The sequence below is a fragment of the Sciurus carolinensis genome, chromosome 3 (genome assembly GCF_902686445.1).
Source record: "Sciurus carolinensis chromosome 3, mSciCar1.2, whole genome shotgun sequence".
NCBI lineage: Eukaryota > Metazoa > Chordata > Mammalia > Rodentia > Sciuridae > Sciurus > Sciurus carolinensis.
In genome coordinates, this window is record NC_062215.1 from 55235107 (window position 1) to 55259222 (window position 24116).

General features: G+C 41.6%; 1 protein-coding gene across 2 annotated transcripts; it reads right to left on the reverse strand.

Moving 5' to 3' along the window:
* Positions 1 to 776: 776 nt before the first annotated feature.
* Dhx33 (DEAH-box helicase 33) lies at positions 777 to 22534 on the reverse strand. 2 transcript variants are annotated; one of them, XM_047547299.1, is made up of 12 exons: positions 22040 to 22531; positions 19448 to 19608; positions 18336 to 18563; positions 17976 to 18146; positions 14203 to 14388; positions 13386 to 13497; positions 11509 to 11668; positions 11250 to 11338; positions 9181 to 9308; positions 8584 to 8787; positions 6108 to 6194; positions 777 to 4229 (listed from the first exon to the last, which is right to left on the reverse strand). In XM_047547299.1, exons 1-12 carry the CDS (start codon positions 22341 to 22343, stop codon positions 3921 to 3923), a joined length of 2139 nt encoding a protein of 712 aa, XP_047403255.1. In that variant the 5' UTR covers positions 22344 to 22531; the 3' UTR covers positions 777 to 3920. The 2 variants fall into 2 exon arrangements, with proteins under 2 accessions (XP_047403255.1, XP_047403256.1); XM_047547300.1 differs by lacking the exon at positions 6108 to 6194 and having other exon boundaries at positions 22040 to 22534.
* Between the last annotated feature and the right edge of the window lie 1582 nt (positions 22535 to 24116).

Here is a 24116-nt window from a genome sequence, read left to right on the forward strand (position 1 = left end):
ATTGTCCAGATATGGATTGCACAGGTTGGAAAAGAGGCATCACACTATCAGAGATTTTACCAATTGAAAAAGAGTAGCTCAAGATTATACTCCATTATCATTGTGAAACATTCACCTTTCTTAAGAAAGTTTAAAGTGCACTGACCCCTGCAGCTCAATATAAATAACCATTTATTTCTTTGTAGTAATATGTGGAGTCAGAATGGATTTACCATCTGATTTAATCCCTGAGCAGCTATGTTAAAAATCAGCTTTTAAAAAAGCCCAATAAAAAAGCTACTGTATTAAAACCCTACCATAATGTTACAGTGCTAAATGTATATCTATACAGAAACATTAAACTACTTAGAAGCTCTTTACATTCTTTACCCCTCAGAGAATACACCAGAAACTATTCAGGTATTTAAGCTGGACATAAACTACTTCAAGTTTTACTTGACCCCCAAAACTCCTCTATATAGAGATAATTTGTTGCTCCTCTCCCCATCAATTACCAGCTTGATGAATGTTTTACTTAAAAATACAATATATTTTTAGCTGGGTGCAGTGGCACACGCCTATAATCCTGGTGGCTTGAGAGGCTTAGGCAGGAGGATCAAGAGTTCAAAGCCAGCCTCACCAACTTAGTGAGGCTCTAAGCAAATCAGGGCAACCTGGTCTCTAAATAAAATACAAAAAAAGGGCTGAGGATATGGCTCAGTAGTTAAGTGCCCCTGAGTTCAATATCTGATACCAAAAAAAAAAAAAAAAAAAACCAAAAATCAAAAAACCAGATTTTTGCTCTCTGCTTCCTGTTCATCAAGTGAGCTACTTCCCTATGTCACATTCTTCTGCCATGATGTTCAGCCTCACCTTGAGTCCCAAGGAATAGAGCAGTCACTAAAACCTCTGAAACCTTGATGGAAGTTCTAAAGATGATCCTTTAAACAAGATTTCCTAATAAAACTGATTCTGGCAATCCCTGCCTTACATTGAATGAGGTCAACTTCAATGTCGTATCAAGAATGTCCCAAAAGAATTACGTGAAGCTTCTAATCAATACAGGAAGGATGAAGCAAAAAAATGACACTAGGAAACCAGAAAATAGAACCTTACCTGACAACAGTGATGCTGACAGTCAAAAGGAAGACATGGTTGTATTCTTATACAACCAATCAGTTAAAGAGCAATTATAATCTTTTCATCAGTTGATTTAAAGAGCAGCCAGTTCCAGGAACTCAGGGAGGAGCCAGGAAGGGTCTGACTTGAGAACATGTTCAGCAGGAAGAAAACCCGTTTGTCCGTGAAGTCTGAGGACAGTCTTTGCCACAGCTTCTCAGAAGCCTTTCTTAATTATCCAGCAAGAAAGTGCTTGCTTTCTAGAAAGTTCCCAGGTACTTCTTTAGGTACTTTGGATTTAACAGAGAACAAAAATGGACAAAAGATTCCTGCTGTCTGGAAGCTTACATGTCTCAGGAGACACAGAAAATATTTAATATAATAAGTTACATGAAATGTTTGGAAACAAGTGTTATCGAAATGCAAAGGAGTAAGAGAAATTTGGAATGTGCCCTCATGGTAGGAATTAAGTGAGGCTAACAAGTCACAAAGGAGGATTTCAACAAGAAATGAAAGGAATTGCAAAATCCTGTGTGGTGCAAATTCATGATAAATTCTATGAAAATGAAATCACGAGTAGAAAGAAAGAGGAGTAATCCATCTTTTATCACAAATAAGTCCTACAAAAACAGCCCAATACCAGTAGGACTGTGCTGATTGATAGATGGATAGAACTCAAAAGGGGCCTGCAGAGGCAGAAGTGGTATCTCTTTTAGTGAAAAATCAATCATAATAACTTAAAAGGTAAAAAACAAAATAAAACTAACTGATAGGTGGACAGCAAGCTGTATGGATGAAACGGAAGAAGGCAGCATCAATTCCGTAACATCTGTTGTCTTGGGCTGGCCCACAGTGAACTATGTGGTCACTTTTAGTCCTCCAGAGCAAAAGGACAAATGGCTCTCAGTCCTATATCAATCTAGAAAAAAGCAAAGGACTATCCAAAGAGTACTCCCATCAAAATATTCACCAAGGACACTGGGCATTGTGTCTATGTATGTGAAAGCCAGAAAATTAAATTCAAAATCCCTGAATAAAGTAGAAAACTCCATGGTTAAAGAGAGAGGCAGGCAGACGGTGTATGTGCTATGGAAGTGTTTGGAAATATCATGAGGAGCCAGGCATGGTGGCACACGCGCATAATCCAAGTGACTCAGGAGGCTGAGGTAGGAGGATCTCTCAGAGTTCAAAGCCAGCCTTAGCAACTTAGAGAGGCTCTAAGCAACTTAGTGACCTCCTGTCTCTAAATAAAATATAAAAAAGGGCTGAGGATGTGGTTTAATAGTTTAGTGCTCCTGGGTTCAATCGCTGGTACCAAAAAAAGAGAAGAGAAATATCATGAGGGAGAAAGATTTTCCAGGATATATATGTTTATCTTTGTATGCATGAAAAGTAAACTTTAAAAGGCAATGGAACAAGAGAAACTGGTATTAATTCCAGTATTTAACATTTAGGCTCAGAAAGAATATTGCTTGTCAAATGTGTCTTTCTTCCCTTTGATGTGAACGTTTCTGAGAACTTTCCAAGAGAAAATGGAGTCAGGCACAGCAGAGTACACCTGTTATCCCACCGGCTTGGAAGGGATGCGTCACTGTGCCCAGCCTCAATTCCATTTTGAAGGGAAAAACTTGAAGTTTTCTAGAGGAAGCGCTAACCCATACCTCCAGGTGTGGTACTAGCAACAGAAATTGAACCCAGGTGCTTAACCACTGAGCCACATCCCCAGCCCTTTTTTATTTTTTTAAAGAAGGTAAAAAAACAAAAACCTACAAAATCAACAAGATGCAAGAATGTAACAGCCAGATGTGGTGAATGGGAGAAGCAGATGCCCTCTGGGTTCTCACTGACCATGCACCTCTTCCCTCCCTCTTACCCCTAGCAGCTCTGATCAGGGGCCCTGCCACAGAGAAATGGCTGAAAGGGAGCATGGAATTACCCCTCATGTGCACACATTCATAGGTGCTTAGGTAAAGAGAAAAATGACAACTGGGTATGTTGGGGGGCTATTACACTAACAGATTGGTTTCCTGTGTATACACTTGACATGATTCAGAAGGTACAAATCAACTTTCACCGAGGTAACCTACATGTCTCCTGAAATTACTGATGGGAACATGTACCAAGGGCCAAAAGACTCCTTCACTGATTTGGTTGGAGATAGACAAAGACTGGTCTGCACCCTGAGACATGAGGCTCAGTAGGGATGGCCATCTCAGGGGATAAAAGACAACAGCACCTCCCTCTTGAAACTTCTACAGAAGTCAATTTCTTATGTTTCTTTTTTAAAACTGCATACAGATAGACATTAAAAGTAGAATCAAGGACAATCTAAGCTCTGTGACCTGTCAGTCTCAAGAACTCAGGGTGTCTTGTTCTTAATTCACATCAGGTGAATTAATATTATGCATTATGCAACATTATGCATGATGGCTCACAATTCACTGTACATGTGTCTCTTGCATCAGGCAAAACTCTAGGTAATTTTCCATTCATTTTCTCTCAACATAATGACACTAATCCTATAAGTTAGTATGATTATTATCTCCAACTGGCAGATGGGAAATTGAGGTTCACAAGTTACCCAAAGTCACCCAGCAAGGATCAAAAGCATAATTCTGAAGTATCGAAGGTTGAAATGATATATACATGTCCACACAGTTCAGTCTGAGGAGTTTCAGCAAAGATGATTTCAAGCTCCTAGAAACTGGGCGCATTTTGTGCTGAAACTCACAGCTTCTCTAGGTGCCAACCTGGGAATCTGCCGGGAGGCAGCTGTGGTTCAAGCTCCAAGCAAAAGCCACAGTGCCACATCCTGGGGCAGCTCAGTTTCTGGCGGTTCTCAGCTTCCTCCTGAAGTACTCAGGTGCAGCCTCATACAGCCACTCAGCATCCACGACGCAGAGGTCTCGCATGTAGCACTTGTTAGTGTAGAGCAGCTCTGTGTACACGACGCAGGCTGGCTTGCAGTGGAAGAGGACAGATGAGGGATGGATGGCTACTGGCTGGTGGGTGTCCGTGGTGGCATAGGTACCGTCAGGCTGGAGTTCAGCAGTGCTCATAAAGAGGCTGTGAGCCAAGCAGCGGCGGATGCTCTCCATGTCTCCTCGTGATGACATGACTGGCATTGACATCTGTTCCAAGAGATATGTAGAGATGGAAAGACCCCAATCATAAATACTACTCAACACTACCTAGTGCACAGGAACAATTGGACCTAAAATGCAGCCCACTGCCAAGTGTGTCAAAGTAGATTTTGACATTCAAAGGTGGTTAGCTCAACTGCCTTAGGCATCAGCACAGGCAGGGGATGAAGGCACAGTCCAAGGAGAGAAAACTGAAAACAAAAACATCTGCCTGGGAGAGTTTGGACAGGAAAGAGAACATTCATACATGTAACCACACCACAGGCAGGTCCATCAGGATTTCCCTGAAAGGAAAAGACTTTCCCTTTCATTTTCACTACATCATCAACTCCTCACTCCAAGTTATTTCATGTACTGCTGCCAAAGAAATCTTCCTGAAGCATAATTCCAGTCACTCTTTATTCACTCAAAACCCTTGGTGTCTCTATTGCTCTTGGCAAAAAAACAGAAAAGTTCCTATGATAAAGCTGAGGATGAGCCACTGCCAGGTCACCCCATCTGTTTTCCCCCACCCCTCTTCTGCAGGCATTCTCCATAATCAACTGCCTTTTCTTCTCTAGATCCATGGCCTCTGCATATGCTGCTCCTAGTGGAAAGGCTGCCCTCATCTGGGCAGTGAGGATGTCATCCTCAGTCAATGTCCTTGCTCTATGCCCTTTCTAAGTGGATGATGGAACCTTGCACCACTGGTTGTGGCCCACAGACCTAGGCTGGCAAGCTGCTCTCCTCCAGGCATTTAAGTCTAAAATAGGAAATCTAATCAATCTCTGTCAGACTCCTGCTCACAGGACTCCATGTGGACAGGCCATGTAAAGCCACCGTGTACACGTGGAGGTAGAAATGAAAAGGGGAAAGGAGGTAAGCAGACAGTAGCCAGAACAAGAGGACCTTGAGCAACTCCTGATGGCTTGCTTGTTCCAGTTGCTTGTACCAATCTCTTGTCAGGTATGACTACTTCTTGTCCTCTTTATCCTTTTTTTGGGAGGGTACCACGGATTGAATTCAGGGGCACTCAGTGACTGAGCCACATCCCCAGACCTGTTTTGCATTTTATTTAGGGACAGGGTCTCACTGAGTTGCTTAGCATCTCGTTTTTGCTGAGGATGGCTTTGAACTCATGACCCTCCTGCCTCAGCCTCCCGAGCCGCTAGGATTATAGGTGTGTGCCAGTGCACCCGGCTCTCTTTATCCTTTGAAAAATCCCATTTTTCCTTATGATGGCTCAAGAACTTTTATTTTTGTCAATCAGTTATTCCTTGCTTTTTTCCCCCCTCCTGTCGTCCTGGGATCAAACCCAGGGCCTCAAACATGCTAAGTAAGTGGTCTACCACTAAGCTATATTCCAGCCCTATTTTTTAAATTTTATTTTGCAATAGGGTCTCACTAAATTGGCCTTGAACTTGCAATTCTCCTGTCTTGGCCTCCTGAGTAGCTGGGATTACAGGTATGTGCTGGCCAGCTTATTTCTTGCCTTTATCTCATTTGTCAAGATGTAACTCAAGGTGTAGCTTAATGGTAGAACACTTGCCTACCATGCATGAGGCCCTGGGTTCCATCCCAAGCATGACAAAAAACAAAAAGTTTATAAAACTGAACATAAACTATATATACATACATATGACACACACACACATACACACACTGTAACTGTGTAAAAAATGAAATAATTTAAAAAATAGTGCTATTATGAAATAAACCAAAATAGTAAAAGGTAGAATTATGGGTACTTTTTACTTTCTTGCTTAGTTTTAAATTTTTTTACAATGAGAATTCCTTTTATAATCACTTGCAACAGGCAACTTAAAATATTACCCTAGAAAAGAGTGAGAGCTTAGTTCCCCAAAGAACATAAGGAAGAGATAATACCTTTAGGCAGATTTCCCTCAGCTGTGCTCTGACTTCAGCTACTAGCATCATATTCTTGCTGTTCACAAAATTCTCTTTGCACCAGTCCTGAATAGGAGAAAAAGAAATATCGCAATTCTCTTGTTTCTACACTGAAAAATGTGTGTGTGTGTGTGTGTGTGTGTGTGTGTAAACAAAACTTTGAGAACACAGCTGAATTCAGAGGGAAAATTTCCAATGCCAAAAAGAAGTAACAAAAAATATCTTGCCAGGTGCAGTGGCAAATGCCTGTAATCTCAGCAACTTGGGAGGCCGAGGCAAGGACAATCACAAGTTCAAGGCCAGCCTTGCAACTCAGTAAGACCCTATCTCAAAATAAATAATAAAAAGGGCTGGGGATATAGTTCAGAGGTAACGTGCCCCTGGGATAAATCCCCAGTACCACTATCAAACAAAAATTAATAATTTAAAGAGAAACTAAAATATTCCTTATTTCAATTCACCATGAGAAAAGCTTATAGACTGATATATTTGCACATACCAATAAAGTATTAGTACCTCCAGAATATATTTAAAAAAAAAAAAAGGCAAGAGGAAAAGGGGCAGAGGATATGAACTGATAGAACTCGCAGAAGGAGTATAAATGCCCAATAAACTTATGTAAGGAAAGTTCAGTCTCTTAGGGAATCGTGGCAATGCAGTTCAGAGTAACTGAGATACAATTTTGCATCCATCAACCAGACTAAAATTTATTTCAACTTAGAGTTGGAAAGGATGGTAGAAATGGAAACTCTTATACTGTAAGAGGGACAGTAGACAATTTGAGAGAGCCACCTTCCAGCCTGGTAAAACTGAACTACAGCTATCCTAAGGCCCAGGAGATACACTCTTAGGTGTCAACCCCAGAGAAATTCTCCCTCATGTGTACAGGGACACCTGAACTGAATGGTCATTGCAGTGCTGTAAGAAAGAAGCTGCCAAAAGATAGTGTAAGAAAATATTTGTTTAGAGTATATAATGTGGATGAATATGAAATATAGTCGCACATATAAAAAATGTACACCAACTATAGGACAGTGATCAATAATGTTTTATTCCTTTAGAAACAAATCAAGGAGCCAGGTGTGGTGGTTGCACACCTGTAATTGCAGTGGCTCAGGAGATTTGAGGCAGACGATCACAAGTAACCTCATCAACTTAGTGAGGCTGTAAGTAACTTAGTAAGAACCCTGTCTCAAAATAAAAAATAAAAAGGGCTGGGGATATAGCTCAGAGGTTAAGGATCTCTAGGTTTTATCCCTGGTACAAAAATAAATAAAAGTAAGGTACACATGACAAAAAGTACACAAATATTAGAGCTGAGGGGTGACATTTTTTTAAAGCAAAAGTATACACACTATGGCACAATTATTGATTTTATTAATATACAAGAGAACATATTGTCATTTTCTATCTTGGTATAAGGAACTGAAATATCATACCAGCAAAAACTATTGTGAAGAAAGTTAGGGGTAGGTGAGGTACAAAAACATTTTGGGGTTGCTATGGTCTGGATATAGTATGAATGTTCCCTAAAGCTTCATTCAACTCAGGAGGCTTAGGCAGGAACATCACAAGTTGGAGGACAGCCTAAGCAACTTAGCAAGATCCTGTCTTAAAAATAAAAAGTAAAAGGCGTGGGAATATAGCTCAGTGGTAAAGCTCCCATAGGTTCAACCTCTAGTATCAAAACAAAAATAAATAAAAAGAAATTTAATCCCCATCATGATGTTTACAAGTGGGGCCTCTGAAAAGTGGCTAGGTTTAGACACAGCCACTAGAGTGAACCCCTCATCATTGAATCCCTTCTCTCCCGCCCCTTCTCTCTGCCCTCTCTCTTCTATGTGATGCTCTGTGCCTCCTCAGGGTTCTGCAAGAAGACCATCACAAGATGAGGCCCATCGATTTTGTACTTTCAGAACTGTGAGCCCAAATAAGACTCTTTTCTTTACAAATAAATTAGTCTGTCTCAGGTATTATGTTATAGTAACAAAAAACAAACTAATACAGTAGCTACAAAATTAAAACACCAAACACTTAACTAACTTGTCCACATCAAGTACAAATTAAACACAAGCAAAACAAATTCCATAATTAAATTTCTTTCCAGGTGATATCCCACTGCTCAGACATTTCTGAAATAACATCTGGCATTCTTTGTGTGGCTCTTCAGATGATTCAGACAAAAAGGGAAGGTGCATGCCTGAGTTGGGTGCAGTGGTGCATGCCTATAACCCCAGTAACTTGGGAAGCTGAGAAAGGGAATCGGCAGTTCGAGGCCATGCTTGGTAATTCAGTGAGATCTTTCTCAAAATGAAAAATAAAAGGCCAGGTGTGTAGCTCAGTGGTAGAGCCCCCACATCCCTCCCGCCCTGTTCAATCCCCAGCACTGAAAAAGAAACAAAAAACACATGCCTAAAAAAGGAGTATTTGAGAAAAGGAACAAAACCAGGCTCACCTTATTTCCACCTATGTTTTTGAAGGTCCGATAGATATTGAGCAGGGTAATGTGATCCCCCTCGCTGGATATGAACTTCTTCCGGACACCCTGCACTTCATCCCGCCGGGCAGGAGGATTGTAGAGAACACTATCCACAGACAGCAGGGAAACGATGGTCAGAATTTCTTCTGTACAGTGGAATTTGGGGGACAGAAGGATGGTCTGAAAATCAAAATTTAAAAATGTATAAGCCAAGTATTTTCCTAGCTTCTGAATTGAGTATTTCTGTATACTCTTTCTAGCTTTTGTTCAAAGGAATTAAAGGGCAGGTGTCTCTAAAACCATGACTTTATATGTCAAAGTCATGTCCTTTTACATTTTTGTAAAAGGGATGATTGCCTTCCCTGACTGATTCCAAATCCCTGTGGGCAGGGCTCATGACTTATGTCTTTGAATCCCACACACAAAATAAACCAGCATTATAAAAAAGTAGGGGTTGATAACCATGTAAGAGATCGAGTGAGGTAAGTCTAGAAGCACGGAGCTCAGCTGTTAACTTTAGGATAGCTAACCTGTAACGTACAGAAAAGGGACTGAGGAGAAGGTATCATTTACTTTGGCAAATCTGGGCTCTAAAGGAAATGCTGCCATCTTTCTTCCAATTGGAGTCAGTGTAAGCTGGTCATCCTTATGTTCAAGAGCACCTAAGAGGTCCAGTTGGGCAATGGCCGCCTGAATGTGATCTAAAGAAACAGAGACAAAAAAAAGGACCAAAATTCCAAAAAGAATTCAGTACTTCTGGGAGCTTTTGATAATTTCACACCAAATAAGAGCAAAACATACCCGACCATGCCGCAGCACATTGTTCACAGCTGTTAATGACACCACTAAAAAGCCAAAGAATTACAAATAAAAGTTGTTCTGAGGCAGTGGGAAGGATGCAGGAGCAGCCAAGCAGGGTCCCCGGGGGTTCAATGGCACCAGTAAGAGCAACACAGATACTGGCATTTCTTATTCCTTACACCTTATATATATCATTCCTCTGTAGAAACTTAGCAATAAAAATAAAAACCCAAATTTAGAATAGTACATGATATGTGTTGCTATGTGTGTCTTTATTTCTGTGGCTTTTTTTTTTTTTTTTTTTTTTTTAATAGTGCTGGGGTTAGAACTCAGGACCTCACACACTAAGCAAGTGCCAATGAATTACATCCTTGGCCTATCTATCTACGATACTAGGGATTGAACCCAGGGGCACTTAACCAGTGAGTTGCATCCCCAGCTCTTTGTATCTTTTTATGTTGAGACAGGGTTTCCCTGAATTGCTTAGAGCCTCACTAAGTTGCTAAGGCTGGCCTAAAACTTGTGATTCCCCTGCCTCAGCCTCCTGAGCTGCTGGGATTACAGGCATTATGCCACTATACCCAGCTAGTCCTTTTATTTTTGAGACAGGGTCTCAATAAGTTGCCCAGACTGGCTTTGAACTTGTCTCAGCCTCCCAAGTAGATGGGATTATATGTGTGTCCACCCTGCCTGGCAGGGATATAGGTATTTTTAAAGAGACTATGCGTTCCTGCATATGCATACATTTTCTGTAGAAAACAACTAGAAAATGACCAGAGCAGCTGCTGGAGAAAAGGAAAACTAAGAACGTAAGGATTAGAGTGAATAACCATCTTGCATAAGCATCAATTGTTCACTTTTCTTCTCCTTCCTTCCTTCCTACAACTGCATTTTTTTACTTTAAAAAAAACAAAATCAAGACAGGCACAGTGGTATACACCAGTAATCCCAGTGACCTAGCAGGCAGAAGCAGAAGGATCACAAGTTCCAGGTCAGCCTCAGCAACTTAGTGAAGCCCTGTCTCAAAAAAAATAAATAAATAAAAAGGGGTGTGGGGGACTGGGGAGATAGCTCAGTTGGTAGAGTGCCTGCCTCATAAGCACAAGGCCCTGAGTTCGATCCCCAGCACCGCCAAAAAAAAAAAAAAAAAAAAAGGGGGTGGGGATATAACTCAGTGATAAAGCAGCCTTGGGTTCAATCCCAAGTACCAAAATAAAAACTGAATAAAAGGACAACAGAGTATTGATGTGATGTCAGGTGCCACAAGCTACCATCATTAGGAGTCTAGTTGTTACTTTCTTCTACCATGGAGAGATTACCTATAAAGGGCAGGGAATAATCAATTTCTAATTTAAAGTCAAGAAATTTGATCTTTGCTATCCTTTTGCATATGAAAGCACAATTCATTTCTTTTTTAAAAAATATTTTATAGTTATGGATGGACACAATACCTTTATTTCATTTATTTATTTTTATATGTGGTGCTGAGGATCAAACCCAGTGCCTCACATGTGCTAGGCAAGCACTCTACCACTGAGCCACAATCTCAACTCCCACAATTAATTTCTGTAGTATCCCACGAATTCCCTTGATGACCTTCACTGGTTCCAGAGGTCAAGTCCCCTGACTATAAGTCCCTGCATGATGGGTCTGGCAGCCCAGAGTCTGTCATTTCATGATTTTGAGACTCTTCTCTAAACGATAGTGTTGTTATTCAACAAGTTAAATAAGCAAAAGCAGATGATGGAAATACTTATTTTTCTTCCCAAATACTTTTTTTGGGGAAGAGTACACTTGTTATCTACTCATTTGCCTTCTGTCATACTGAGGACCCCACTTACCTGGAGATGGTTTGGACATGAAGTCAAAGGTGAGCACATTTGGGACTTTCATAGCTAGGAGCTGAAGCATCACACTCGCCAGGTTACACCTGTGAAGAGTGGTAGACCAGGATTGTTATTCATCCCTGACCACCCGTTCCCAGAGAGTCAGAATGGTTAACTGAGGCACATTAACAAAAACCACAGCCCTGGGAAAACACAAGCCAACAGGAATGACACAGGGGCAGACAGCAAGTGTGCAAGCATGATTTGAACCAACCTTTGGATCTCTGGCATGGTCATCTTCTCAAACTTCTCAAACTCGTCCTCAGTGTATAGCCGGTAACAGATGCCACTGTCTTCTCTGCCAGCCCTCCCTGTGCGCTGCCAGGCCTGGGTCTTTGACACTCGCTGCACAGCTAACACCTCGAGGCCACTGTCTAGAGGGAGAATGGGACTCATCAGAGCTTTGCTAATCACATAAAAAAACTGTTTCTACAGTGATGACAAAATGTAACAGTCTTCAGAACACCAGTGAGTCTTTCTGTAATACAGGGGGTCTAGAAAAACTCAAGGCTAAGTGTGAAAGCACAAAACCAGGTTGCTCCACAGTGTTTTGGTCCCAGAGTAAAAAAGGGCTTGCAATGAGTCCTACATGAATCTGTTATGAAAATATCGGAAAATGGGGCTGGAGTTGTGGCTCAGTGGTAGAGGCCTTGCCTGACATGTGTGAGGCCCTGGGTTTGATACTCAGCACTGCACATAAATAAATAAAATAAAAGATCCATTGACAACTAAAAAAAAAAAAAACAAAAAACAAAAAAAAAAACCCAAAAAAACAAAAACAAACAAAACATCAGAAAAGTCTCATGTTCATAGCAAAGGGCCTGAAGAGTTGTTTCAGAAGTCTTGGCTTAGATTATAGGATGGTCAACCACCCTAGTATCCTTGAGACTGAGGGTTTCTAGGATATGAGGCTTTTTTTTTTTTTTTGGTACTGGAGACTGAACCCAGGGATGCATCACCACTGAGCCACATCTGCAGCCCTTTCAATTTTTTATTATAAAACAGGGTCTCACTAAGTTGCATAGGGCCTTGTTAAATTGCTGAGGCTTGCTTCAAACTTGGCAATCCTCCTGCCTCAGTCTCCTGAGCTGCTGGGATTACAGGTGTGCATCACTGTACCCAGTGGATATGAGGATTTTGATGCTAACAGACAGTTTCTAGCAAGCTAGGAAGGTTGGTCATACTATTGATCAATGACTCAGAGAGTGAATGCCTCTAAGTCACTAGTGTGCTTTATCCTCTCTCCCAGGTCTATGAGAAAACAAGTCATATGAAGTTGGTTTCCTAGGAGTAAATGACTTTTTTTTTTTTTGGATAGTAGGGATTGAACCCAGGGGTGCTTTACCATTAAATACATTCCTAACCCTTTTATTGCTCAGATTACTGGCATGGACCAGCTGCCTGGCTAACATCAGTGTTCTAGGCAAAGGTATACTCCGTGCCAGGCATGGAGACCCACATCCTTTCATATACACTGTCTCTAGGAAATCTACCTGTGAAAGTCAGCCTCTCCAGTGCCTACAGAGCACTTTAATTAAATATTGGGGAATGGTTATTTCAGTTGCTTCAAATCTTCTGTAGAATAAAGCAAGGTCTAAAACAGAAATGAGCAAAAACAACTTCAAGCAAGTCTCCCACTGCATATTTGTAGGAGATGATGGTGCTCCATCTGCCGCCCTTTACCCCAGGCTAAAGGATCCTTCTCCTTTCTCGGAAACCTGGGAGCACAAACCAGGCACACACAAAATATTTCTCATAAGAGCCTCTGATTGCTACCAGGTTGTCTGTGGCCTTCTAGCGATCATTCTAGCCCAACTTCCAGTGGGTTTTCAAATCTTCTGCCAGGTCCCTAACCATGTTCTCAAATTTGCTAAACCTGGGCTCTTCTTTCCTGTCTTGACTTCTTGTCTCATATACCTGCCTTAGGCCTCCTTTTTGGACTTGATTTCTAGACTATCTCACTTATGGTCCCTGCCATTCAATATCAGTTACTTACAAACATGAAATGCTTAATTGGGGAACAATGTGGGACTGGTTTCAATGGTTGCTCACTATACACAGGAGAGACATTCATGAGCTACAAATTCTCACCAGGGTTATACTTCTTTGCTTTTACCATGCCCGTGTCAACTACATATTTTATTCCTGTAATGGTTATGGAGGTTTCAGCGATGTTGGTTGAAATGATCACTTTGCGATAGCCCTAAAAGGAGGAAGAAAACCAAAAAGCCACATGACACATATATGATTCAGAAGTTCAAAACATATTCTCACCATTAATTTCCACCATCACTCACGACCAAGAAAAGATGACTTTTTTATTAATGGTGGTCATTAGTATTAATAGTTGGTCATAAACTGGAGAGGGATGGGAGGGAGAAAATGACACGGCAGTCCTAAAGATTAATTTGAGGTGATGAGATGTAGTGGGACAAGCACAAGATTCAAAAGCAAGTAGATGAGAGTTGGAATCCTGGCCCTGCCAATTTCTCACTGTGCCCACTGAACATTGCCCTCTCGGGGCCTTGGTACCCCTAGAAGAGCCCAAACTATGAGAGACAATGTATGTGAGCATTAGCACAGTGCCTGGCACAGCAGAGGTACACATTAATAGTAGTATGAACAAAATGTGGTTTATACTGGCCCTTAGAAGAGTCACTCACTTATCTTTCATCTTGACCTTTGTACTTTCCTTCATCCCCTGAAAACTGTTTCCCTATTCTTCTCAGAGGACAGTTCTACCTGTAGTTGTGTATTATATATCTGCACTTCCTCAACTAACTGAGTGAGGCCTGGACAACCCCTCCCACATACCTTATCTGGAGTCCAGCAAAAGCACATGGACCCTACTGGTGGATCTGACTGGGTGCCCAGGGATGGAGCTGGACAGAAGCAGCAGGGAACTCACCTTAGGGGCCCCTTGGAAGACTCGGAGCTGCTGTGCATAGGGCAAGGAGGCATACAGAGGAAGGACCAGCATCCCAGGGCAGCCATCAGGGAGATGTTTTGCAATGTCTCGGCAGGTCTTGCTCATTGCTTCGATCTCCTCCTGACCAGTGAGAAACACTAGGATGTCCTGAGAAGAAGGGGCTTCCTTTAAAAAAGGTAGAAAAAAAAAAAATGTTTATTGATGATGTTTCACAGAGTGTGGAGACATAAGAAGCCTAAATGTTGATAGCTCCCTGGGAGAAAATTTTTACCAGCAATGCACAGAACCATAACATGTGTGAGTTAGTCAGCTATGTTTAGAAACTAGTCAAGGCCATTTTGAAGGAAAATTACCAGATTGCTTTTTTGTAGGGATAATACCATGGAAAGCACAATCAGGCAAGGAAATAAAATCTATATAAAGCTTCCTTCCTTTCCCAAGCATCTTGAAAGATGAAACTGATAAAATAAACCTAAAGCAACTTGAGGAAATCCTCATCTATGGAAGTCTCCAGAAGCAATCATGCTGGAAAAGGAGAACTTAGTCACTGATGCCATCATGCACCCAAAAAGTACACCACAGCTGGGTATGGTGGTACATGGCCCAGTGACTCAGGAGGCTGAGGCAGGAGAATCATAAGTTCAAGGGCAGCCCCAGCAACTTAGCTACACCCTAAGCAACTTAGCTACACCCTAAGCAACTTAGCAAGACCCATCCCTGCTACCCCCTCTCCCCCACCACTGAAAGAAAGGGCTAGGGATACAGCACCATGGCAAAGCACCCCTGGGTCTAATTCCCAGTGCCAGAATAAAAGAAAAAAAAGAAAAGTACACTATATAACTGCTTGACACACTGAGGTTAACTGGATTCTTCACCTTCAAAGAGAATGACATCTGTTCAGTCGGACAGATTATATATACTGCTTGATGGCAAAATAATTGAAAAATGTTTAGTAATAATTATGTGTGTATGCATGTGTATACAGTTGGCCCTCCATATCCTCAGGATTCACATTCACAGATTCAAACAACTATAGATCTGACCCAGCTATCCCACTCCTTGGTTTATACCCAAAGGACGTAAAATTAGCATACTACAGTGAAACAGTCACATCAATGTATAAAGAAGCTCAATTCTATAGAATCTATGGAACAAACCTAGGTGCCCTTCGACAGATGAATGGATAAAGAAAATGTGGTATGCTGGTGCATGCCTATAAACCCAGTGGCTTGGGAGGCTGAGGCATGAAGTTGTGAGTTCAAAGTCAGCCCCAGCAATTCAGCGAGGCTCTAAGCAACTCAGTGAGACTTTGTTTCTAAATAAAATATTAAAAAGGGGGCTGGGGATGTGGCTCAGTTGTTAAGAACCCTTGTGTTCATTCTCCTGTGCCAAAAAAAGAATATGTGGTATATACACATAAATGGAATATTACTCAGCCATAAAGAAGAATGAAATTATGGGATTGGCTGATAAAAAAAATGGAACCAGAGACTATCTTACTAAGTGAAATAAGTCAGTCCCCAACCCCGCCAAAAAAAAAAAAAACAAAGGCCAAATGTTGTCTCTGATACGTGGATGTTAACACACCTTAAGGGTGGTAGCAGGGAGAATAGAAGTTCAGCAGGCTAGAAAAAGGGGAATGAAGAGAAGGGAGGGTGGTAAGTTTTACTCCGTGTATGTATAATATGTCAAGATACTCTCTACTGTCATGTGTCTCTAAAACAGAACAAATAAAAAAATTTAAAAACAACTATAGATCAAAAACATTAAAAAAAAACTAAGTCTGTATTGAATACAGAGACTTCTTTTCTTGTCATTATTCTCTAAAAAATATAACAATTATTTGCATAGCATTTACATAGTACTAAGTATTGTAAGTAATCTAGAGATGGTTTAAAATATACAGGAGGATGTGTGTAGATTATATGCAAATGCCATGACATTTTAGTAAGAACTTGAGCATTCTCAAATTTTGGTATCTAAGGATGGTCCTGGAACCAACCCACACTTTGGATGCTGAGGGGTGATTGCATATTTAAGTACATTTGTATATTTATACATGTGTGTATTTTTTATTTTTTTATTTTTTGGGTACTAGGGATTAAACCCAGGGGTGCTTTACCACAGCCCTCAAACTTGCCATTCTCCTGCCTCAGCCTTCTGAGTCACTGAGATTATAGGCATGCACCACCATGACCAGTTCCTATGTGTATTTTTTTGAGCCTACTATCAACAGGACAAATGTGCAGAGGTATATACAAACAGGATAAAATGTAAAATGGTCAAAACTTCATTAGTAGCAGAATTCATCAAAGCCACCATATATCCTGAATGTACCAGCAACCACCATTCATGAAAAATCCATCATTTCAAGATTGCTTTAGCAGTTAAACAAGTCAGACTGACTTTTTTTCTTCCCCAAATACTATCAAATTGACTGTCAGGGTCACTGTCCCAAAATGACAAAACAATGAGATGAGAGGGTTCAACTCAGTTTTGAAAGATAAAACAGATGGGGAGGGTGGCTGAAAGATTTGGCTAGGCATGGAAAGTTGTGACCTGGGTGCTTCCTAAGGGAACTAGTGACAAAAGATGAGGTGATTTCCCTGGAGAAGCCAGAAAGGTTCAGGATTTGTGTAAGCAAGGTGGAGTTAAGTTGCAGGAGAGTGAAATCTAGGATTTGACTCAAAGTCTTAAGTACAGTTCAGTTTAACTCACAGGTTCCCTCCCCTACCCAGTGCAGCCAGACTGGGAAGCCACAGGAAGCAGTACTGGGCATCACTGTGGGAAAGCAGCAAGAGGATGTCAATATGACAGTTGCACAGACCTAGTAAAAATTAATTCTTTGCCTCTAGATTTCCTCAGAAAATTAATGGGAAAATTAAAAAAAATTTTATGCAAATTAAACAAAAATGAGATGATTTAATAACTCATTTTTTTAAAGTAAATGTTTAATAAAATGAGAAGGTATTTTGAAATAGTTCTTTTAATAGAGTTAAAAAAAAAAACAATTCTTAGTTGCAACTCTTTATTAGGTCAATATTGACTTTTTTATTGAGGTAGAAAATATCAGAGTACATCCCAAGTAGTAAACTGTATGTATGTATGGAGCAGGTGGGTTACTACAACATAAAATGTACTTCTTAACTGGGGGTTATGACAGTGAAAAAAAAAAAAGAAGCCAAGTAGGCCAGTGCTTCAATATATGATGGTTTTCTGGCTCAGTGGAAGAAAGTTGCTGGTCAGAGTTAAATTTTTTTTTTTTTCCCCCAGAGAAAATAAGAGATACTGTAAAAATGAAAATTGAACTCCTTATTTGACTATGTGTGTGTGTGTGGGCATGGGGGGGGGGGGTGGTACATGTTAGGCAAGTGCTCTACCACTGAGCTATGCCCCCAATCCTTCATATTTATTTTGATGATATGCTCACAAAGTGGTTGTATTCACTGGCTTTTCTTTTCTTTTCCCCTTTGGAACTGGGTATTGAGCCTAGGGGTGCTTTACCACTGACCTACATTCCCAGCCTCTTTTGTTTTTTATTTTGAGACAAGGTCTTGTTAATTGCTTAGAGCCTCACTAAGTTGCTGAGGTTGACAATGAAGTTGTCATCCTCCTGTCTCAGCCTCCTAAGTTGTTGGGATTACAAGCATGTGCCACTGTACCTGGCAGTGGCTTTTCTCTCTGGGACTGAATGCTCTCACTACCAACTGTACAGAAAACAATTTGTCAGGAATTTGCATCCCATGCCATACCTGGTGGATCTGGAAGACTGAGACAAGAGCTGCATGTAGATAATCATGCTGAGGCTGTTTGGTGTAAAAAATCTGTATTGGATGCTGCCGACCTTCCAGGTAGAGGACAGGGGCTCCATTGAAATACTGAGAAAACAGGTCCACATCCATTGTAGCTGACATCACAATCACCTTCATAAGAGAACAAGAAGGAGGATGGCAAGTAGGCATTGGGCAGCCTTTCTAAGCCCCTCCCAAGACCTAAAGCAGATGGTCAAGGCCTGTGCCACTCCCATCATGGTTATCTTTCTTCTGTGGGTCTGAAGCAAGAAAACACACGGGGAAGAAACAGGCCTGGTTCCTTATATGGGCTGCACATACTTTGAGAGGCAGTTTCCCCAGTTCCTTTCTCCTTTTCTGAGCAGCTTTCACCACTCCAAAGAGCACATCTGTGTGGATAGTCCGTTCATGGGCTTCATCCAAAATGATACAGCTATACTTCCGAAGTAGGGAGTCTGAAATTGCTTCACGCAGTAGCATGCCATCAGTTAGGAACTTGATCCTGGTGTCTTCTGAGGTGACATCCTCAAAGCGCACTGTATAGCCAACCTGTATGGAGAAACAACTTGGTGCATGAAACATTTATTGAGCATCCCTTTGTATCCAGCACTGTCCTAAGCACCTATCACAGTGTACAAGACCAACACTAACCTGGCCTGCTCCCTTGGGGATCACATGGTCTACAAAGGGGGACAGTGGACATGTGCCTTTAACTGCAATTATGTTGAGCATTACAAAGAATTTTAAACTAATCTCCTACCAGTTAATAAATAAGTTTCACATGAAGTTGTATACAGATATGAAGATGTCCAAGATGTTTTTAAGTGAAGTTGGTATACATGCATACAAACACAAATATAAATCTGTCTTCTATACAGTTCTGAGACTCATTCTAAATACCTACATATATGCTAGAGTGATGCTTACAGTTTTCCTAGAAAGATATAAAAATATTTTATCAGAGGTTACTAAAGTCTCAAAATGCTCAAGGAAAACAATTTATGTAACTTTCCAACAGCTTTTATTTATTTATTTATTTTTGATATTAGGAATTGAACCCAGGGGTACTTAACCACTAAGCCACATCCCAAGTCCTTTTAATTTTTTATTTTGAGACAGGGTCTTACTAAGTTGCTGAGGATGCTTTCAAATTTGTGATCCCCCTGCTTCAGCCTCCTGAATTGCTGGGTCACAGGCCTGCACTATTGTGCCCAGCTCCAACAGCTTTCGAAAGCAAAGCAAATGAAACTGTCCTATTAGAGCCTCTGATCTCTCCAGAACTGGGAAAGAACTCTGAGACTGGCCTAAACAGTGGTGGCAAAAAAGAAGTTTGCAATGTATAAGAAATCTTGTTCAGAAAAATAAAAGGCAGGAGGCACAGCGAGAGCGCTGTTCAGTAAATAGTACTGATATTAAACAAGGAAATGAGGTACCAGTTTCCCAAGTTCTGTTCTCTTCTCATCTGACACTCTAGTAGCAAGAGAGATGGCAGCTACTCTGCGCGGCTGGGTCACAGCAATGATGCCCTGGCGGCTGATTCCCCCTTCGTAGAGGTACTGAGGGATCTGAGTTGTCTTCCCAGAGCCAGTTTCCCCTAGGAATGAAAAAAACAACAAAAAGAGTCTCACATAAATGTAAATTGACACAAAATTCTCCAAACAAATAGCTTAAAGTCAGAAGAAAAAGATATAAGAAAATACTCTGAGTTGGTTAAAAGTCTCAGAAGAATGTGCACTCTTGTTTACGGCTGAGAGTGTTCACTGGTATTGTTTTTGGGGAAGTTAAATTATATTTTTTAAAAAAATCTTTGAAATGTTTGTGCCACTTGACCCACAATTCCACTTGCAGGAATTGACCCTAAGAAAATGATTAAAGTTGCCTTCTTCAACTTGGCTCATAAAAATTAGAAGGGAGATCAGTAACATATAAGAAGGGGACCAGAGGAAGGGAGAGTGGGGGGAAATAGGGAGGTACTAGAGAATGAAATTAACTAAATCGTGTTATGTGCATGTATAAACATGTCACAATGAATCCTACTATTATGTTTAATTATAATGCATCAACAAAAATTAAATAAAAAATTTTGGTTCTTGACATTTAAAAATTGGAAACAATATAAAGTGTTCAACAATAGGTAGCTGGTAGAGTTATAAGATAAAACGAACATACAACTGTCATATAGATTGGTATGTATTAGCATAAAAAGATGTCATTCACACATGCAACTATAACAAACTCCTGGCCATTCCCTGACCTGCCATTTTCTTTCATGCCCTCTGCCTTTGCCCACACTATTACAGAATTTGATACTTGCCCTCATGCTGCTACCTAGAAAGCTACAAGATGAAGTAGGCCCTTAGGGGCCTTAGGGCTGCATTGGTGGTTTCTTTGTGCTGTGTTCATCCCTCTTCTAATACTGAACAGACTAGTTTGTAGAGAAATATTTAAATGTTTCTGTCCTCTTCCAACACCAGAAGGTCCTGGAAAACAGTTGGTCTCTGACTCTCCATGGACTTGAGTACCCTGCACACAGTAAGCGCCCAATAAGTGTTATTTTCTACCCTCTGTGGGTCCCATTAACAGTGCTTAATTAGGTTAAAGAACTCAGGGGGAGCTCAAAAGACATTTATATAGAAGCAAGTTTCATGTCCTAGCTCCTCCACAGTTTAGAATAGAACGAGAACTCAGGAAACCTGGGCATCCTCTCTAACTTCAAAGCCTTACACAGTCCCATTTCTCTCAGCCATCAGACCCCTTTAACTGCTCATCCTTCCTGACCCAGCCAAGAATCACAGACTAAGAGTTTGATTATTTTGCAATCTTCATGTTGAATCTACTAGGCATAACCCTAACAAGTTGAATCCATGTCTCCTAATGCATCCTTCCTGTTTCTATATCAGGGCAACTGAGCATTGCTAAAGTAAAATAACCAAACGGTGCAGATGTTGGCCTAAGAGACATGTGGATCTTGCTCCTGTTTTTGCAGCCTGTCTTCTGTCTCTATACTCCCCAAGGACCTACTTGAGGCCCTGAGACTCCTGTTATCAGCACAACTCTTTCAAGAAAAAAACAATTCCCTGATGTGATCTCCCTCTACCTCTCTCTACAAGTCCATCTGCAATCATACCATTCCTGCCTCCTTTCTCCAGGGCCATTCCTCTGAGACTGACTTCCTCCTATCCAGGTCAGCTCTCCTCTAGTCCTTGTTGACAAGTGCACCCCTGACCTTTGCTGTTAGTTCTATTCTGTCTTCAGCCTCTCTCTCTGTTCTTCCCCTTAACTTAAGAGCATCTGTAAGTTCCTCTCAGCCTCTCCTTTTTCTCCAAACAGAAAACTGCTCCCTCTAATTTCATTCCTTCACCTTCTGCCTACTCAGTCCAATGCCAAATTAGCTTTTACCGCCATGGTTCTGTTGAAATACGTCCCAATCAAATCCAGTGGGCAATTTTTTGAGGGTTTAACGTATTACAGAAGCTCACAGTTCCATCTACTCACTGCCTTCTTATAGCTATATTCCTCTGATAATCAGCACTCCTGGGTCTCCTTTCCTTCTTTGGTAGCTCATCTTGAGGTCTTTCGGGAGTTCCTCTTACTAAATGTGGGGGACCAAAACCCCTTGAAATCGGTCCCTGCCTTACAACTCTGCTCAGCTCCTTACATGCATCAGAATTACTTCTTCCTGTCCCAACGGACTGTTTCCAGTCTCTAGTCTCTCAGACAGGCTCTCTTCTGCATAGAACGCACTCCTACCATGTTCATCTCCCCAGTTATCTCCTCGCAGACTAGATCGGATCCACTCGTCTAAGCTTCCAAGGCCCCCGATATGCTCCTCTACCCTTTCAGCGAAGGTGAGTCTCTTCACCGTCAGTCACTTCCACTCTTTTCCGAGGTCCCTCTCTCCAGGTCTGGCACAGAAAAGGCGTTCGAGTTTGTTAAAGAAGCAAATGAAAGGGAGAAGCACCTAAGAAACTGTTTTGGCAAAGCAGGAACAAAGTAAAGAGGAACCAGCTGGCGCGGCCACTCACCAATGAAGACCGCGCTGTCCAGGTTTCGGAGCTGGGCCAACAGCTGTCCCCGCGCCTGGAAGATGGGCAGACTCCGGCGCTGCAACTCCAGGGCCTCACGGTAGGGACTGGCGGAGGGCTGGGCCAGGGGCGGCTGCTGCCGCCGGCCTCCTCCACCTCTATCGCCGCCGCCGCCGCCGCCGCCGCCGCCCGCAGTCAGCAGCATCACCACTCGCCTCCCGGGAGGGTAGGACCGGGCGCGGCTGGGAGGCCCAGAGCCTGGCCGGAATCTCTTGGCCGGCGGGAAGCCCGCCTCCTCCGGCATTTCGGGAAGGCGCCGCGGCAGGAGGCGCCAGAGCGGGCAGCTCCTGCCCGTTTCACTTGCCGGCACCAATCAAGCACCGCCCCTTTCTTGCCATGTGCTGCCGGTTCCTGGCGACCACCGATAACCTCACGGCCGGCCCTAGTCTTTAAGGAAGAAACCACAATTCCCAGAATGCACTGGGGGTTTGGGAAGGCTTTCAGTTCTTGGGGGCGGCAAGAGTAAAGGCTGATGTACAACCGCAAAAAAGCCCGGAACTACAACAGAGAAAGATAGGATATAACGGTTCCGTGGGACGTTGGTCTAGAATAGCTGTGTTCTCGGTGACGTTTAGTTTTAGTAATACCGTTTACTTCTAGCAAAAATGCGTTTCCTGCCGCGTGCGGTGGCGCACGCCTGTAAAACCAGCGGCTCCGGAGGCTGAGGCAGGAAGATCAAGAGTTTAAAACCAGCCTTAGCAAAAGCTAGGCCCTAGGCAACTCAGTGAGACGCTGTCTCTAAATAAAATAAAAAAATAGGGCTGGGGATGTGGCTCACTGTTCCAGTGCCCCCGAGTTTGGTCCCCGGTACCCCTTCCCATATGCGTTTGCCCATCTCTGTCCACAATAGTCGTAGCTCTTCAAAGGAATTCCGTCTTTAAAATCAATAATACAAACATTTACATTAACCTTATAAAGTTAAGTGATAGATCCTGACATTCTCAACTTACAAGTGAAGAAATTGAGTTTTGTGAAATCATTCAGATGTCACAAAATCTTAATTTTGAAAAGGACAATGTGATCATCTTCATTAACGGAAGAGAAAGACCCCCATTACTCTGATAATCATCTTTTTCTCAGAAAGTGATCATCCGGATGAATGGGGTGCGCTTCAGTAATACAAGAAGAGAAAGAGGGAGTTGAATGGAACTAAAATGGTCTTTAAGCTTCCTTTCTCTCCATCATTGCTGCCAGATTCTCAAATTCCTTACACAACTCTCCAGCCCTGTCATGATACTTGAGCCAATGAAAACATTCAGAATTCCAGGAGAGAAAATCTAACTAGTTCCTCTGTTCCCTCCTAAATTAAAAGCTATTATATGACTTGCTAATTCACTCTGGGAAGATTGACAAGTTGTTTGCTTTGTATACAGGGAATATGACCTTCAGAGAATAAAGTATAAGCTCCAACTTAGGTGAAGGACATCAGGAGTTCATTTCTATAAAATTCAGTATGTGAAAAAAAAAAATCCTCCTTTCCCTTTCCTCCAGGTCAAGAGATCGTTTTTCTTTAGTTTTTGTCAGTGTAATGATCAGGGGTTATTGATAATGTACATGTTGAACCAACAACAGATACCGTGTTTCAGAATAAATTGACACTTTTTTGCTTTTTTATCCTTAAATATTAATTTAGAAAGGTGATCTAAATCTACAAGGGAAAATAAATGTTAAGTCACGGACTGTAAATAAAAATCACAAAAAATACAAAAACAGAACAAAAAAAGTAAAAGATCCCATTCCTTTTCCCCATGTACTTTCCAAATTAACCTAATGTTATATGTTGCAAATGATTACAAGAATCCATGTAGGTAATATGAATGAGTAAAATAATTTATTGGTAGGGCACATGCTCTGTCTCTAGAAGCAGTCACTCATCACTTCTAGGAAACAGCTGTCATGCAGGCCATTCCCCTCCCCCCCTATTTTTTCAAGAAAAGCAGGAAAAAAAAAATGAAGATTTTCATGTGACATCTATTCATTAAAATATTGACTCCAAAAAATTCTGAAATGCAAACCA